The 19,764-nt window shown below is 43.2% G+C and overlaps 1 protein-coding gene across 1 annotated transcript in view; it reads right to left on the bottom strand.

The window, feature by feature from the left end:
• Window positions 1-237: 237 nt before the first annotated feature.
• The window catches only part of LOC122813791 (protein mab-21-like 3), a 153,298-nt gene continuing 133,771 nt past the window's right edge, over window positions 238-19,764 (bottom strand). The window contains exon 4 of the mRNA XM_044086298.1: window positions 238-584. Coding sequence (XP_043942233.1) covers window positions 342-584 — 243 coding nt within the window. The 3' untranslated portion in view covers window positions 238-341. The remainder of the gene's footprint in view (window positions 585-19,764) is intronic.

The raw sequence follows: 19,764 nt of genomic DNA, 5'->3' as shown, positions 1-19,764 counted from the left end.
TGACTAGCTGGTTTCTTTCTGAGTGTCATGACTGGTATAAGAAAGTAGGTTTGAGCATATTTATATTGTTTCCCTCAATATTCTGTCACCTGTCTTGCTTAAATATTTATCATGTGCTCATATATGTAAAATATTTTACTTCCTGTACCTGTCTCTTTCTAGCACAGTAAGAAAATCCTACCATACTAACCACAATTCAGAAGTTAAGCATATACCACAGTCTGCAATTTTAAGCATAGCAGTGTTTATTAAAGTTCACATTCTTGTGTTTTGAACTAATTAATATCCCTCATCTTTCTCACATAACAGGTGGAAAATCTGGCAGGGACAGAGTCCATAATTCAGTCTTCTTCTAGATACCATTCCGGGTTTCTTCTGAATTTTTTCACTTCATAGCATAAATTGTATAGTTTTGGCCAGCAGTCTTTTCTGAACAGGTTAACGTCTGACCCCAGGAAATAGTGAGGAAGATGCATATGTGATAGGGAATATATAAGTATATCCACCAGTCTCTTGAATGATGTCGATAGGTCCGTCCAGTCACATGATTGTGGATATGCCTCACATGCCCAAAACAAGACGGTCTGAAATAAAGAAAAAATAATCAGTCTCAGGATATATGAAATATTAAAGAATAACACCACCAAGATGTCAAATTTTATCATTCTACAGTGTTTCCTTATTTTTAGTACAGCCTCACAAGTGCCACAGACAGTAAAATGTGATCTAAATATTGGGCCGGATTCACAAAGGCTTGCATGGAGTCTAAGAGTAGAGTAAGACTCCATGCACCAACATGTCTGCCGAACGATCCAGGAACAGCCGGCAGGGGCGGGCAAGAGAGCTCCTAAAACGACTCTTACACGGACAGGGTTAGGTTATACAAATTACCTCATTTGCTGCTGAAAGCTACGCAAATGAGGTAAATTTGCAATCCAGGAAACCCTAACCTGTCCGAGTAAGAGTAGTGTTATTTGCAGAAATGTACTCTGTGGTCAACTGAGTACCATTCTGCAAATAGCAAAACGGAGCCGTGACAGCTCCAAATAAAGGATGCATCCAGTTGAGGAAGCACGCCAATGGCCAAATATACGGCCATTGGCAATTTTTCCCGTTGCAACATAAAAAAAAAAATATTTTTTACCTCGATCTCCGAAGTTTAAGCGTAGTGCAGAACCGCGCAAAAGTGCTACGCTCTAAAAACCATGAAAAAAAAAATAAAAGCCACAAATAGGGATTTTATTCAAAATATTCAACTGCCATGCAAGTGAATGGCATGCTGAAGACAACATGGCTACTGAGTAGAGGTTGTTAAGTGAGGAAGCTCAGTCTAAGAGATGTAACCAAGCATTAGTAGGCAATCCTATGCAAATGAGGGTAAGGATAGTGAATCCCAATTTTACATGGCATAAGAGCAAAGTCTGTGGAGTGTAAGGATAAGGGGAGTATCAGAGTAGAAGATAGGTGACATCATGAGGGGGGTATGTATGAAAGAATGTAAGCTCATTGGAGCAGAGTGGCATGTGTTTGCTGTCAGTTACTCATCACTGGAAGATGCATGTCAACAGGTATCCTAGTTAATGCCAAGAAATTGAAGGTGTATGTCATGGATAACACTAAAGTTTCTTGTAGAAGTGCCTGCAACGTGTTTGCGCATGGGTGCGCATCTGTAAATCAGAGTAAGACTGTGTGTGCGCATTTAAGCCGGAGTAAGCATGTGTAAGGCTGTTGAAATCTGTGTAAGTGCATTTGCACCTATGTGCGCGCGTTCAAGCAGGAGTCAGCAAGTGTTAGGCTGTGTAAGTATGTGTGCGCGCGTGTGAGCTGGTGTGTGCGTGTTTGTGCTTGTTTGCGCAGTGCTGCCTCCTGTGGAAACAGAAAGGGAAAAGGAAGCACAACAAATAGTAGGAAGTTAACCAAGGAGAACTAGCAGAGCTAGCAGGTGAAAACAATCAGAATCAGGCAATTACACAGGCAGTACACTAGCCCAGCCCAGCCCAGCACTTAAAACTCTGCAAACAACTTTCCATCATGTTTTCCTCAGAGACACTGCAACACTGCAGTAAACTAAGAGAAGTGAAAACTTAAAAAGCTTTACTGAGACAAAGAAATGTTAGGGGCTGCCATTGTTCTTATAAGGCGACATATGCAACATGCTGAGGGTGGTGACAATATGAATGCTGCTGAGCAACCCACAGTGAGGAGATGAAGAAGAGTGTACAGGCCCAGGGTAACCTACCAGGGGCTACATGAGCTGGAGATAGTGGAGCGCTATAGAGTGGACAGAGACCTCATGCAGCAAATTGTTAAGCTGTGCAGGCCACGCCTCACACACAGAACCAACAGAGGGGAACCCATCCCAGTGGAAACCCAGGTATGTGTTGGCCTAAGAATACTAGCAGCAGGTTCCTTCCAGAGACCAACTGGTGATATGATGGGGACTTCACAGGCATCACCATCCAGGGTACTGCACCAGTTCCTGAATGCCATGTCAGCACATGTCGGTGACCATGTATATTTCCCCAATTCCCATGAGGTATTGGCCAGCAATATGCATCTGAGGTAGTGGGTGCAATAGACTGCACACACATACGCATCAAAGTACAAGCTGGTGAGCGGGGTAAGGCCTACTTTAACCACAAGGGCTTCCCCTCCATCAACTGCCAGGTCATGTGTGATGCCCAGGGCATAATACTGAATGTGTGTGATGGCTGCCCTGGAAGCTACCATGATTCCCATATCTGGCATCTGACACAGCTGTACCAGAAATTTGCCAATGGGGACATCCCCCATGGTCACTTAGTGGGGGGGGGCTGGATATGCTCTGGAGCCATGGCTGATGACACCCATCAGAAATGCACACACACCTGAACAGGAACACAATAATGAGGCACACGCTCAAACACAAAATGTAATTGAGTGTGTGTTTGGGCTGCTCAAGTCATGGTTCCGGTGCCTGGACACATCTGCTGGAGCTTTGCAGTACTCACCAACTACATGTACACAAATTGTCATGGTATGTGCTATGCTACATAATAGGAGCAGCATAGGGCCAGGCCAAACAGTCTCCCACCATTACCAAGGCCATCACAGGCAGAGCGTGACTCGGAGGAGGAACAATCTGAGCCTACCCCAGTAGGCAGAAGGAGGCGTGCCCAGTATGCTTTGGCTTTGGCAAAGAGGCAACGCATAGCACATACACTGGCTCAGTAGGAACCCTGGAAATTATACCTCTCTCTGACTCACACATATAGTAAAAGGGATGCCTAACTTGACACTATCTGTTTTCAAACATGTATAGAGAGTGTACTATGTGCATCTGACATAGGCAGCCCTGCAGCACCACCTGAGGCATGATTGCCATGTTTTAAGCAATATAAAGCAGTGCTAAACAGCTTTTAACACTATTTAGTATATGTAAACAAAACTGCACACACTAACTAGCACAACTTTGGGCAATGTTGAGCAATATTGGGCAACGTTCAGCAATGTTGTTTAACACTGAGCAATGTTGAGCAGGTTTGGTCAAAGTTGGGCATAGTTGAGCAAAAGCAGGTAAACATGCTCATATTTGCTTTACTGGTCCTTAAGCAGTCTGGTCTGCCCAGTATGAAAATATAAAGCAGTAACAGTCCTTGAACCCAGGATACTGTGCACTATAGTCACAGTACTGAACCACTAAACCATGACAGTATTTCACTTGTCTGCCTGTATGAAGAAATGTTGATAAGTCTATGCAAAGTGTCTCATGGAAACCCTGCAGGCACAGCATAATCCCTGTAGTGTTATGACACAAAGATGAGCTCTGCAGTAAAAATACAACTTGATTTTCAACACACATATAGTATAAATGTTAATATTGGGCGTGTTCACACACGTCAACAAATGTAGTGGACTTCAGATAGCAACATACTGAAAGGTCACACTGGGCATGCTCACGCACTTGAATAAATGAGGCAAATGTCAGGCAACAACATACTGAAAGGCCAAACTGGGCATGCTCACACACTTAGGCCATGTCTGAGTGCAGCAGTGGGCCACACATATCTGGCAGTTGCATGTGTTAACCCAGGAACATCTCACTATTCACCAATCCTGCCTTGTGCACACAGTTACATGACAACAGACACATATATAATATATTGGAACCCTGTCATAATCAAATATGTACTACAGATACTTAGGTTGTTCATAGAAAGTGGAAAAGCAAAGAAGATAAAAAACCTGCAATCAGTATCATCAATAAACAATGTGCACTCCAAACATTATCCAATCCAGGTTATGGAAAGATTATCTGCAAAGGAGTCCATACAGAACCATGACATTTCCTTCAGCTATGTCATAAATAGATATGCACACTCATATATGTCCTGAGTCAGGGCCAACTGTAAATGACTGACAATGCCAACATCCTGTCAGACAGGCCCATACATACATACCCACCTCCCACTGACAAAAGGACCTATCATCATATCAGGCGATATCACATGTAGAATGGATAAACAGCTCCTTCCAAAGCTGAAAACATGGCATCAATTGGATTACATTGTTTCCCTGTATGTGTCATAAGTGCACTGCAGAACAAACAGACCCTGCACCTGAACAGTCTGTTGAGCCTCATCCTCTCTACAGGATATGAAACTGTTGAATGCGTTACAGCAACATTTGGCATACTCCACAAGTGCTGGTGCACAACAGACCATGGGAACTATAGTCTTATAAGCCTGTGAAGTCTGATCTGCAAGGCCATGGACTCCATCATGATTGAAGTCATAAACAGAGCTATTGGAAGCCTACAAACACACAACCCTACCAACTTTAGTTTGGTCATGGGCAGATCATGGTTCCCAAACCCGCTAGACTGTTTGCAAGGCAACCAACCAGGACATACATCAATGAAATGAGCTACACACGTCCCACATAGACTTTGAATAGCCCTTTTCCAACATCCCAGACACATGTCGTATCCACAAAATCAACAACCTGTGCATGAATATGTATTGTCACCTGATGGATTGGCAACTGGGCCACTGATTGATCACACAAGGTAAGAATTGTGGAGTCCTGTTCAAGCTGTTAACACCTGCTGTCCCCCATGGCTCAGTCCTGAGATTGCATAAAACAAAGTGCACACACATTACCATGTCTAGTCTGATGATGTCAGCATCCTACAAATATAGCAGGAGAAATGAACACACCTAGTAAAGTATATAGCGAGTCATGTTAATGCATATTTTTCTAGTATCATAACATAGTTAGATAGGGTTTTGAATCCTGCAATTGCTGAGTGTGTGGGGGGGTGTACGTTTGTGTGTGATTTCCTTTGAGAGGAATGGCCTTTTTGGAGACTAGGAAAAGACCTTAAAAGTGGTATATTCCTCTTTGGCAAGTCTGATGATGTCAGCATCCCACAAATACAGCAGTGGAAATGAAAACTCCCAATAAAGTATATAGTGCATCATGTTAATGCGTATCTCTCTAGTATCATAAAATAGTTAGGTCGGGGTTTGAATCCTGCAATTGCTGAGTGCTTATGGTGGGTTGTATGTTTGTGTGTGATTTCTTTTGAGAGGAGTTCCCTTTTTGGAGACTAGGAAAATACCTTAAAAGTGGTATATTCCTCTTTGGCAAGTCTGATGATGTCAGCATCCTACAAATATAGCAGTGGAAATAAAAATGCCCAATAAAGCTTGTAGCACATTGTGTTAATGTGTATCTCTGTAGTATCATAACATAGTTAGGCAGGGGTTTGAATCCTGCAATTGCTGAGAGTGTGTGTGTGGGGGGTATGTTTCTGTGTGATTTCCCTTGCGAAGAATGCTCTTTTTGGAGACTAGGAAAACACTTTAAAAGTGGTATATTTCTCTTTGGCAAGTCTGATGATGTCATCATCCTACAAATATAGCAGTGGAAATGCAAACTCCCCGAAAAGCTTATAGCGCGTCATGTTAATGCAAGTTTCCTTAACATAACATAACATAACATAGTTAGGTAGTTGTTAGAATACTGCAATTGCTGAGTGCGTGTGTGTGAGCCACTGTTGGTCAATGTGTTGTGGGTTTTGCTTTTATTACTGTATGACATATCAGTATAACAACAGTATGTGCATTGCACACTTCAGGTATCTGTGTGGCAAATACATATATGTACATGTGACCTCAATTAGTTCATAGGTGTGAAGCCTGCTTTCTACATGAATACATCTGTTACCTTTGACAGATTATGCTGCTGCTTCTCAGACCTTAGGTCACATATGTATGTTTGTGACAAGGCCAGCCACTGTAGTGATCTGTGGCCTAGGTCATCTGTGTCACACACACCCATGACAGTTTCTATAGAATAGTGTGAGTGAGGGTTCATGCCTGGGATATATTTCAGACATGTTCAAACACAACAAAGTCTGTCAATAATGGACATTCATTATAGGTGTACAACAACTTTGTGGATATGCATACAGACCCCTTATTGCTTATGTGATACACCAAGGGACTTCAGAATACGTTTGGAAATGTGAATACCAAAGGACAGATGACATAACACTTGGCTGTATGTACACATCGGTACCAGTTCTACATGTTGGGAGCTACTACCTATGTGGTACTGTCGGGATACTATGTTTAGTAAATGTGGATGACTATGCTATAGTTGGCTTATAACTTTACAGCATGGGTTGGACAACAGGTATCTGTACGATATCCTTGTGGAGGATAAGTGTCTCATCCGGAGAATGCATTGTAGGCCACTGTACACATTTCCAGATGTGGACAGACATATCTCTAGTGTGTTTGCTTGTACCTAAGAGGGCTATATGCCAAACAGGAGTGGTCCCAGGAATGGGTGGCGGTCAATACCACTGGTTACTGGTATAGTATAGTACCGGAAGGATCCAAATGCTACTGAGTTTCCTACATCTGTGTGTCAGTTGTCAAGACATCATCTAACGATTGGTTATAGTCAGGCTGTTGAGGTTGTGTATACTACCAGAATGCAAACCAATGACAGATAGTAACAGTATCACCCACAGCATAATGTCAAACCATGTCACACACACATGTGTACCCAAGTTAAAACATATGTGTAGTAAAATGCATACTGACCACCAATAGAAACTATGAAGTGTTAACACTGTGCAATACAGGGCATGTCACCCTTCCCATGTGTCCACTATGCATGTACATGCAGACAGTGCACCTCCACCATGTTCACAAATGTACACCTGCAAATCTGTACTGCACACATCACACACGTACTGTCCACTCACCAACACATGCTGCCAAAACTACACACATCAGCCAAGTGGCACATGGGCGAACAATACATTTTTGGAATTAACACTGTTGTAAACAATGCTACATTGATAATCATAGCTTTAATGCATCATGCCTGCTCAGATATACCTACAAGGATATCATTACACTTTACTGTTGACAACATGCTAACATTGCTACACTGCTATAAAGTCACCCTGTGCATCAGAACCATGTTAGCCTGTTCCTGCATCAATGTTACAGATGACAGGAGGTGGCACAGTTTCATCATATGCACAGGGTGTGTTGTTGGTTTGCCAGAGCTCAACATTGAGCCATCCAATTGACATGTGTGTGTGTGTGTGTGTGTGTGTGTGTGTGTGTGTGTGTGTGTGTGTGTGTGTGTGTGAGGGACAACAGTACAGCATGGGTCAATGTTGATGTAATGTGTGGGTGTATGTGTTAACCCTAGGTGTTTGGTTTATGTGTGTGTGTCTGCATGCACTCAGTTCCACCATGTGGCTGCCATATATGGAAGGTTGTGGGACAGCCACAGACTGTACCTGCCAGGCTGTACAGATCACCGTCTCTGGCCATGGACACAGTACCTGTGCCTGGCAGGGGTGCCACAGACAGTATCGGGTACTAAGCCAGACTGGGTACTATCATCAGAGGCAGAGGGATGTCGACTGGACCCATGTCCCTGCTGGGACTGGCCAGAACCATGTGCATGTGGTCTTCTATGATGGTCTATTGACAGCCCAGCCCCAACATTGCTGGGGCTGGTACTGCCACTACAGGAGCGGCTGTGACTTGTGTGTCATCCGCAACAACTGCCAGACAATGATGTTGCTGGCATATGTCCACGTCGACGTCTCAGCCGTCCTGCACTGTCCTGGCACATGGTCATGACATTGCGGAGGACATCTAATGTCTCCCCCAACATCTATCAATGACCTCGGTGTAATTAGGGATGGCACTGGCAAGGTCATGGATACTGTCATTGATAGTGGTGTTATGGGCCCTCTGCACCCTTAGTCCCTGTCTTGTGTACCGTTCCATACGTGCCTGTGCCTGCATTACAGCCCGGAACATACCTGAGGTTGTAAGACCTGTGGGGGCATGTCTGCCAGGGGCATTACGACCAGCAGTGCTCCCACGAGAACCCCTGGACATCTGCCTATGTGGTACCATTCCAGGAATCTGGGTATGGCTGCTGTGAGGGGATGCATGTGCCATAGATACCACACTATCCTGGTCAATGCCTACTGTATGCTGTCCCTCAGCTAAGGCCATTGGTGATGAGGGATGTATTGGCAGTATGAATGTGCACATAGATGGGATGGAAAGCTGTGTACTGTCGATTGGCGGCCCAACGACAGACCCTGTCAAACCTGCCTGTGCCACAACACATGTATCATCATTTCCACTATTTGTGGCAGTGACTTCAGGTTCCCTGCTGCACTCAACCAACACATCCTCAGCACCTGTGAGAGGAAGACAGGAAACACACTTTACAATCTGTTTATGATGTGAGCACACATGCACACATGCACACATGAACACATGAACACATGCACACATGCACACATGAACACATGAACACATGCACACATGCACACATGCACATATGAACACATGAACACATGAACACAAATACACTACTCACTAAAGTAGACACGCACACACACATACACACACACACACACACACACACACACACACACACACACACACACACACACACACACACACCAACAACAATCCAGAACATACTCATTAGTGGTTGATGGTGGAGTACAGTATCACAAGCCAAAGAGTCCTATCACACATGTCAGCATGCAGGATGTGTGATGCTCAACAGCATGCAGTGCGAGTGTAGAGAGTCCTTGTTAATAACAGTATACATGTCTTTGATGCATGTGTGTTGTTCAATGATTGGCCTCACCCTGGAACACAATGTGTACATGGACACAACATTGCTGTGCAAGTATTAAATGCTTTTCAATGTCCTGTGCACCATCACTCACAGGTATACATACCATGGCTGGATGCACACAACTGTCAGGTGTATAGCAATGAATGCTATGTGTAGTACTGTAGTTACTGTAACTGGATGTAGTGTAGTACCATGAGCCATCATCAGGCAGCATCATGTGGTCACTCAAGGCCACTAATGTGTGCCACACTGGCAGCTATCTTGCTGTACCTGAACTGCAGCACTGTGGCTACATTAACCATTTCACAGGCAGTTGTTACATGGGTATGTAAGGTGTTCAATAGGGAGCATTGCCTAACATGAATGTGTTGTGTGTTGAAGAGTGTCGCACCGCCCCATGATAGGCCTCTACCCCTCAGGTATAGTATGTGTGCTGTGTGGATGACATTTGGGATACTGGAATCTGACCATACAGCAGGTGTCTAAATATGCCATGTATATCATATTAACATGTACTGCGTATGACAAAGTGGTGTGTGTTGTGTGCATGTGTATTGACTCTGCCTATACAATGTCCACTACTGTGTACCACAATTGTTTGGGATGCTCTGTGCATTGCATGTGTTTGAGGCAGCTACTCATGTTACTGGGATGTGCATAGTCCCACAGAAAACATGCAGAGCATGCATTATGTGTAGGTGTTTTACATGTGTATATAGCCTACAACTCACCTATGACATGCACATGTTATTTGCTATATTAAATGTAGAACACTCACCAGCATGGGTCTGCTGTCTTGCTGTCACACCAGAGGGACCTACAACGATATGAGACAGTTTGTCAGTGTCAACAACTATGACATTGCTGCTGTGAGTTTGCAATTTTACAGTAGTACAACTGTTGGCAGTCACAGGTTCATAGGTTCATAGGTTCATAGGTTGGTACTAGGCTATCAGCCCTAGGGCCTATACAAGCCTAGCCATAACAATTCCCTGGCTATTTCTTCCCACATTATTTACTTTCCTGGACCCCTGTCTAGCAGGGCGACTGACGTGATCCCTGGGGTGAATTTCCTTTCTCCCATCCAGTCGTCAAGGTTCCTTTTGAAGAGGTCCAAAGAGGCACTCTGCTTAATATGTATGGGCAATCTATTCCAGAGTCTGGGGAGTCTCTGGGTCAGGAACCTATCCCTCCAGCATGTTTTGTTTATTGTGATGACAAGGTTTAGATCCCTGGAGCGTGTAGCTCTGAGGGATTGGGATTTCTTTAAGTGTAGCATGTCCAACAGCTCTGGGTTTGACATGCATACAGATTATGTTCCAAATTATCAGTATTGCACAACACCAGGCTCCACATCTTCTAAATACACAGTACACATCTGACATATGCATGTTCTAACAATCAAGCTAACAGTAGTCTACAGATATGCCATGTTACCTGCACGGTCCGAGTCAACTTGCTGGGTGACTCCGGCCTCCATGATGACACATGTCTGTTGTAGTGGTTGGCCAGGAGCCACCACGCTGAGGATCAGCTCTTCCACTCTGGTGAGGGGCGGATGTGATGCTGCACCACCACCTGTGGCAAGCTGTTGTCTGCGGACATCGGAGGCTTGCTGCCGGACATGTCTAATTAAATCACTGCAGTGATGGCGTACCTGCTCATAAGTCCAGTTATGCATGCCTACATCAGTCACCCGACGGACAACATCTTGCCACAGTGCAGTGCACTCATGCTGGTCCTGGCTGGTTCTGGAGAACAGCAGGGTGTGATGTTGTACTAGGGTGGATATTATGATTTCCTCCTCTTCAGGGGAATACACAGTGTTGCGATGGTGAGACATGTCCCTGGAAGACAATAAAACAATAATTGTGAGCAAGTCATGTGGCACACTTAACATTGTAAAGTAGAGATATCAATGAAATGCCATATATAGCAACCTATTGGCTGTCAGTAGATACACACTTTTAATACCACATATCAGTGCTCAGCCCCCAACTGCCTGACAGTGCCTGGCACATTCTATATATTAAACCATGTTCTGCACAGCAACAAAGTGAAACCAGTATGTAAGACTATACAACAGTACATGGCACACTGTATGTGACACAATGCACCACCTAGCCACAGGAGGTATATATGAAGCTAATGCATACAGAAATATGTCATCCATTGAAATGATTGTAAAGTACAGTTACAGTACTACCAGTACACCACACTACTTGTTGATAGCAAACCCCTAAGTAACATATGTGCACATTCATCAATATAGGTGGCATACTGCTGCACTACACTATACATGTTGCTAGATATGCACTTATATCCTGTAACACACATACGACCAAGGCCATGTTACAGGCATACCCACACACACATCAGACATACCTACAAGACACAAAGGTATGGCAACCCAGATGAGATTTACCTGTGTACCATACAGTACTGTGTGTCAGCACTTACAAAACCTTATGTCTGAGGTATGTAATGTGTGAGTACTACAGGTAACAAACAAAACAGTGTTTCCAAGCAATGTGGATATACACCATACTGTGCTGTTTAGGCCTACAGCTTCAGGTAGTACTACAGTTCATACGGGATTTGTATTCACTAGTGTTAACAATCAATAAGCATACATGTACTGCTTTAGCCTACAATGGCACACTCCAGTCAACACCATGGGACTACGTCACACCGTATGCCATACTGCTTTTCCTGCCTAGCAATAGCATACATATATTTTGCAGGAATCAGAGCTAGAACATTACATACCATGATATAAACAGTTTTCCACTAGTCTATCATACATATACACAACGTTGACACATTCACCTACACATTCACCATCACACTCAGTCAACCTCACATAGCAATTAATGCAATAAGTACATGCGTGTGTGTATCGGGTCCTAGGTAGCTAATAGGCTATTAGCCGTAGGGCCTATAGAAGCTTAGCCATATGGTACCCTGCCCTTCAACACCCATGTAATTTAAGTTCATGTGCCCCTGTCATGCAGAGCCACAGAGGTGATTTCCGGGTTGTATTTCCTATCTCACATCCAATTATCATGATTATTTATGACGACTGCTAATGAGGACCTTTCTTTGCTATTGATAGGTAGTTAGTTCCAGAGTATGGTATGTGTCTGAGATGAGAATGTACCACTCCAGCATGTTCTGCTTTTTGACGTTACAAGGTTTAGATCAGTACAGTGTGTAGCTTGTAGGGATTTTGATCTGTTTACATGGAGCATGTCCAACACCTGTGGGTTTGGCATAGCTTTGTATGTTAGGCAGAGGTTGCCTCTGGGTAGGCGGTATGCGATACAGTGTAGCTGTGGATTTGTAAGACAGTCTGCATAGGGCATCTGTTTGAGTCTGGTAATACTCTTTGTGAGGTATGTGCCTGGTATCTACAGTTGCTGTAGATGTCTTCTGAGGTACATACCAAAAGAGCCATTGTACTCTATGATGGGTTTTATGACTGATGAGTACAGTGGAACACTGACCTCTTTTTCCATGGATGACACACCTTTTCTGATGGCATGTGGACTGTACACAGTTTACATGACTAGTGTGGCACTGTGATTATCAAAAGGGACACTACTGTCCACCTGTGTCCCGTGGTCTCTTATCACACTTTTGGTGTTGAGTAGACTACCACCTATGTGGTAGTTCATGGGTACAGGCTTTTTAACAAAAGGGATGGCAATACATTTACAACATTGAGCTTGAGCGTACATATAAACATCCATTGGTGTACATATAGATTTGCATATAGGCACATATACAGTCCACCTTTCATGGTGGGAGTATCAATTATACATAGGTTGAGAGGGATACAGTTATGTAATAATATTGCACAGTCTTGTGCAGAATGCATTGAAGGTATTCTCAGCCCATGTATCTTTAGCAGGACTCCCTGTCTGGAAGACTAAAAACCTAACAAATCATACCCACAGCATTTAAACACCACATGTCATATACCAGCACTGTATGCTGTCTTGTTTGCCACACATTACAACCTACATAAAAATATGCACATAACAACCTTCACCAACATATATATGTCCACCCTTCACAAACAGTTGCAGTATGTCCCTTGCTCTATGCACATGTTAAGATGCTAATATATCTGACACATAAATATCTCTCCATATGTGTGTGCCATACACACACAAGGTCCACACTGTTGTAAGTCCGTAGACCTCACGGATGACCTGTTGGGCCTTGCTACAACATGAACAGTTGTCACATGTGTGCATAACAGTAATATTGCAGGGAGTATTTATAGCTGCTAATGCTACATTACTATACTAGCCTGGTACAGCAGTTGCCAATGCTAAGCTACACATTATATGACTATCATGCATGTGTTACTCTGTCACATCCAGGTTTATATAGCTGTTTGCACTACTCCCCCAAACAGCCATTATACACAGTACTGTACAGAACACAGATAACATGATCAGATGTTTGACATTTAATGCTGAGCTACATATGTCACAGTTATGTCCCACTGCACACTAATTTGTCCATGGCAGTAGTTATGCATGGCATCAGTGCATACATACCTACTGCTGCCACATATGCATGTTTCAAAGTATGTACAGTACTCTTCATAAACATCTACTACTTGCCGGTAACCACACATCTGTTACATACCTGTTTGTCACTTTCACGTCCGTCTGTGTATGTTTTGACAATTGTTTTTTTTTGGTATTAATTAAGTAAAGTTTGCTTTTACTTAATTTTTTTGGTTATTAATTAAGTTTTTTTTTACTTAATATTTTTGGTTAGTAATTCAGTAAATTTGTTTTACTTAATTACATTTTTGTTTTATTAAGTAATAATTTTTTTTTTACTCCTCTCCAGGTTTACAGATGCTATGACACGTGCAATGTAATGACTGCATGTGGGGATAGCAAGTACAGTCTGCTTTTATAGATATCTGCACATGTGCATGTGATGCCCTCTGCACCAATTGGTGCCCAGCATTTGGTAAATGCATACAGCCTGCTGTGTGGTAATTTCAGTACTCACTGTCATAGCAACCCAATGCTATAATTTGCTAAGTTATGTAGGCTTAGCCCTTTCAGATTTCCAGAGTGGGGCCCATGCTTGTTTGCTGTGGACACTGTTGTTTAAGTCAGAAGGTTGGTATACTTCTTATAACTGAAGCTAGAGGTGTAGACAGTGATGTACATGTTGTACTCAGACCTGATTGTTGCCACTTCCAGTACAGAGCTATCAGTGTAGAATTTAACTCACCCCTACAAATGCTTACACAAGATATATGTGAGTATGTAGTTTCTTTTCTACTTATATAATTAACTGCCATACAAAAGTAGTTATTGAGAAGTATTCTTTTGGCATATGAACTGTTTGTGAACTGTTATACTGTGCATATTAATTTACTCACTTCTGCAGGGTTTGTGTTTTTTATTGTTGACATTAGAACAGGATTCTCAGGAAAACTGGACAATTCCAGTACTGAGTATGCCTACCTACATCCTTGGTAGACCCTAAACACACACGTATATTTAAAATTTGGGGGGGGGGATGCAGACATACAGACAGCATTATGTATTATTGTGGGAATGTTATCTTACTGGACTTAAAGGATTGGTGTGTACCTGTTAGTTTATCAAGGCAGGTGGTCTGTCTGCATAGTTCCCAACTGTGAACCTATCCAGATGGTAGCCAGATGTTAGCCTGTTATTCTTTGTCTGCGCAACCCACAGGTGTTTTCAGCACTGGTACAATGGCATTGTTACAGTCAGTTGCTACCAGTATATGGCTACATCCTTTGGTATTTCTGTGTTGTATTCCTACATAAGAGTATGCTTGTGGAAGTCCTCCCAAAGCTATTTGCAGAGTGTGTAACAGCAGAAAAGCTGATATGCCTGTGTGTTTGTGCCTCTGCCAGGCCTATGAAACACTCAGATACATATTTGCATGGAGTCAGGGATAGGTGGTTAAAAGTGAGGTACACCTTCCAAATAATAGAGACAGTAAGTGTAGACGTGAGTGAAGCAGTGCATATGGATTAGTACACCTTTTATGAAGTACAAGCGGTGTTTACTGTTATTATTGTCATTATTCATTGCGTAATACCCCACCTTTCTGACTAACGTCAGTTCCTTTCAGAGGGATTCAGAGGGACACGGCTAAAATATGTTTCACAATCAGGGACATCCCTGAAAAGTAGTCACAGTTAGGAAGTATGGCTTCTGCCCTAATCAGATATGCCTATGTTTGTCCTGCTATGATACTGTGTGGGGGTTGTAAAGTGCCTCTATAACATTATTTGTTGCTAGAATGGCTGCTTCGCTTATCGCAGTCATGTAATGCAATTCCACAACAATTGCTGGTAAAGATCCACAGAACAAGCTTTGTGTTATGGCCTTCCTATTTTTCCTTTACATTGTATTGCATGATATATTTATTTCAGCACCAAGTTATTGTATATCTGCTGGGGCTTAGTGGTACTTCATGCAGTCTAGTGTGTCCAAAGTCTGGGGTTCGAGACTGACAGAGGTGTTTTATTTTGCTGCTGAGCAGAACAAGGACCCTGACATACAGTGTGACTAAGACACTTTTAAGCAGTTGTAAGCGGGTTTGTGCAAGTTTGCACAATGCTTAGCTAAGCGCACACATGCGCACACTCGCTCAAACCCACTAACTACTCCTTAAAAGTGCTTACTCCCGCTAACTCCCACGCTAATTTCTTTGAAAGAAAAGAAAATGGGGAGATAGGAAAGTGGTGAAAAAGGGGGCATAAAGAGGGAAAGACAGTAGGGAAACCAGCTCAGGATGTGCAGGACGGGTGTAGGGAAGGTCCATAGCTGCCCATTTCTTTACCAGCAACAGCTGTGCATATGTTAGAAATTTGGAGTGAAATTTGAAACCTTCAACCCCTGAAAGAGGGATGAGGACAACAAAGTATGTTGTACTGCCAATTATAATTATCAGTTTACATGTCCAGCAGACATGTGTGCAAAATGGGCAGCTATGTATGGGGCGTAATATTTTTGTGGGAACAGATTGCCCTTTTTTTTTTTTCAGGTGAGAGTGGAATGTGAGGTAGAGGAAGTAGGTATATTTGGGGAGGTAGGTTGGGGAGGTAAACAGACAAGACAAACAAGATGCATACAGAGGCGGAGTATGACACATGGGGTAGGTGAACACAATTGACGTGGACGGATGCTTGGAAATCGCAAGCCCATGAGCCCACAGATGGTAACAGTGGAACTGAGATCCCACCCATAGGCAGTCACCACTGCACCTTCACAGCCCCGAGGGTGGCTGCGCTGGGGGCTACATAGGAGGGGCAGGCTCACCTGGCATAGGGGATCAGCGACTGAACACTGGATCTCCCTACGCACCACAGCCCGGACCCTTCGGAGGGTGACAGGTGGCCCTTCTCTGCCCACGCTTGCATGGGGGGGGAGAGCCCCATCCCCTGCAGTGCTTCCACCTGAAGGTGGCACAGGACCAACGGAGGAGGGGAGCCCGGGCTGGGCACCGGACCTGCTGGTGCCAGGTGCAATCGCCAGCTGAGGAGGGACAGGTGGGTCCGTTGGGATCGGCCTTCCCATACGTTTTGTGATTAGGTGTTTTTAATTACAACATAGACAACAGCATTCCAAATTAGTTGTAACAGCATGCAGTAATATTCCCATTAACCCAACACACCAGGATTCCAACAGTTGAACAGCAAGTATAACACATGCATATATTGAACGACAGTGGACATTGCAACAGCATGCAGGGATGATTGGTGGCAATAGGCCACCAAGATTGTGGTGTTTGAACAGGGCACATGCATCAAAGTAAATGCAGATATTTATAGAACAATAGGACATATGTCCCAACAAATGTTTTGAGATTAGACATACCCATTGAGGTGTGGAATTGCATTGTTTATGCACATACAGTAGGGTGTAAAAAGAAACCTCCATTAACATCTTATAAGTATTTTTAGTCTACACTACATTCCTATTGACTGCAGGTGTATATCCCCTACATGTACTATTACACTAGGCAACATGCATTAGGTTGTGTAATGGGTTTGGCTAGTTCATTATATACCTGACCTATATCTGACATACTAGCTGTCCAAGATGCAGATGTTACTGCTACATAGTTATATATTTTATTTATATTTATATATCTACATATCTGGATGTGTTCACGTGACATTTTCAGTTAAATTTCTACAGAACCCCACATTTCATGTAGCATACTCACATTTCTGGGGAACACATTAACAAGCTACTTGTGTGCCAGATTTACCTGTGCATGCCAGCCATTAACCGACTGTTGAGGACTGTATATATGCTTCACAGCTACTGGCACTTCCTTCATCCACTTTATATGGGACTGCCCAACTGTGGGTTGACAGCACTTAATACAACAGTACTATTTATATAATGCAAGGGTACAACAACATTTCAAAGTAAGTGACACAGACACACTCCAAGTATTATACCTTTATTAATTACATTACATACTTTTCTACAGGCTCTCTCCTTTATTTGATATTACAGTGCATACGGAAGACTTATTCAAGACATATTATACCTTTTTTAATAGGTTATAACACTCTTTTTCAGGCTTGCTCACTTATGTTATATGACAGTACATGCAGAGACATTATTCTGGACTTAGTTTACCTTTATTAATGGGTTACTACACTCTTTTTCTGGCTCTCTGACTTATTTTATATAACAGTACATGCAGAGGAATTATTCAGGGCATTTTATGGCTGTATTATTGGGCTACAACACTTTTTTTCAGGCTCTCTCACCTATTTTATATAACAATACATGCAGAATAATTACTAACCTGCCTGGTGGTGCAGCCTTAGCAGCCTATCTGCATAGGCTTGCTGATTCGCAGCACGGACACCTGCAGCTGTGAAGTAAATGAAAGGATATTGAGACATACCTATCATTATATAGACTAAATTAGCATGTCTTACATACTGCATTTCATGGCTACCTACTCAGTAGTGGGGCATCTTGCATGTCACTGGCCTTCTGTATCCATTGGTTCAGTAGGTCCTGCTTCCATCTCTTCAGGTCTGCATGGTGGTGATGGACCTGCTCACCAGTCCGAGGGACGCTTGTGGCACTGGTGAGATCATGAGCTAACTGGTTCCAAGCCTCTGCTTTGTACTCCATCCCTTGGAACTGGCCCTGCAGGAGTCTTGACTCATGACGGTGGACAAGGAGCCAAACCATGTATTTTGACTCCTCGATGCCCCAGCATTGCGCTCGAAAGCAAGTACCCTCTTCAGCACAAGCCATTCTAACTGCAGATGGGAGCTACAATCAGTTATGGCGAGTATTCCTGCCTATGGAGCTTAAATATGCCGCATTTCCCACATTTTTTTGTGATTGGCCGTTTTTGAAAATTCTCAGCTGACTGCAGACCTGCTTAGCAATGGTTAATCTACCATTTATAAATATATGTATGTTAACAGTGGATGTTTATCCTAAGCTGTCATGGCTTACTGGTTCAGTACTTTGATTATGATGCACAGTGTCCCGGGTTCGAACCTTGTCATTGCTTTTTATTTTACTATTGTCCAGACAGGCTAGGGGGTGTAACTGTGTTTAGGCAACTTTGCTCTACGTTGCTCCACATTGCCCTACAGTGCACTGGTTAGCGCGGTGCACAGCTCCGCGCAAACCTATTGCACTGGGTAAAGCGCTGCTTAACTATGGGCAACTACATTGCGCTGGGTAAAGCACTGCTTAACTATGGGCAACTATATTGCGCTGGGTAAAGCACTGCTTAACTACGGGCAACAATATTCCACTGGGTAAAGCGCTGCTAAACTACGGGCAACTATATTGCACTGGGTAAAGCGCTGCTTAGCTACAGGCAATTATATGCCAAGATCCTACTTATATTTATATCTATACATTTTGTTCACTGATACATAGGCCATTTCAATGCTTTTTAGTAAAACTTTATTCATATATGTCAGGAATTATTTCATATACTAATTTAAAACATAAAATAGAAAGGGGAGTGGTGGGACTCGAACCGTGAATGCCTCCTCTTTTTGCGAAGGCTCTACCTCTACGCTATTGCTATTTGGCTTAATTTGCATAAACATTTCTTATTATGCTCTTCAATGTTGAAATTGCTAACTGCAGCTAAGCAATGGGCACACCCGTGCAAACACACGCAAATACGGGCAGCTATAGCAGGAATTATAAAAAAAATTAAAAGATTTACATTTTATAACTGTACTGGGGGTTTACAATGTGAGGGAGTGTAGTGTTGGGTATGTAGACATTTGAGCGGACTCGCTCATGTGTGTTGACATTTCACAATTCAGACACTTGCAGGGGCGTGGACCTTTGGACTGCTCGGCAGTCAGACATGCCCCCTGCCTTCCTGCATGGTCCGTGTTAGACTTGCAGTGGAGTCAGCATGCCTGCATGAATATGCATGGCATGCTGATGTCATACCGTTCAACTGTGGTTTCCGAGTAAGACTTATTTAGTCTTACACGGGGGATTCGTGAATCCTGGGGATTGTTCCCTCCATTTTCTGTTCTAC

This window comes from Protopterus annectens, chromosome 10.part0 (assembly GCF_019279795.1).
Source record: "Protopterus annectens isolate FY-2018-M chromosome 10.part0, PAN1.0, whole genome shotgun sequence".
NCBI classification, from domain to species: domain Eukaryota; kingdom Metazoa; phylum Chordata; order Ceratodontiformes; family Protopteridae; genus Protopterus; species Protopterus annectens.
The sequence above is the reverse complement of the archived record's forward strand: the minus strand, read 5'-3'. Positions and strand labels throughout refer to the sequence as shown.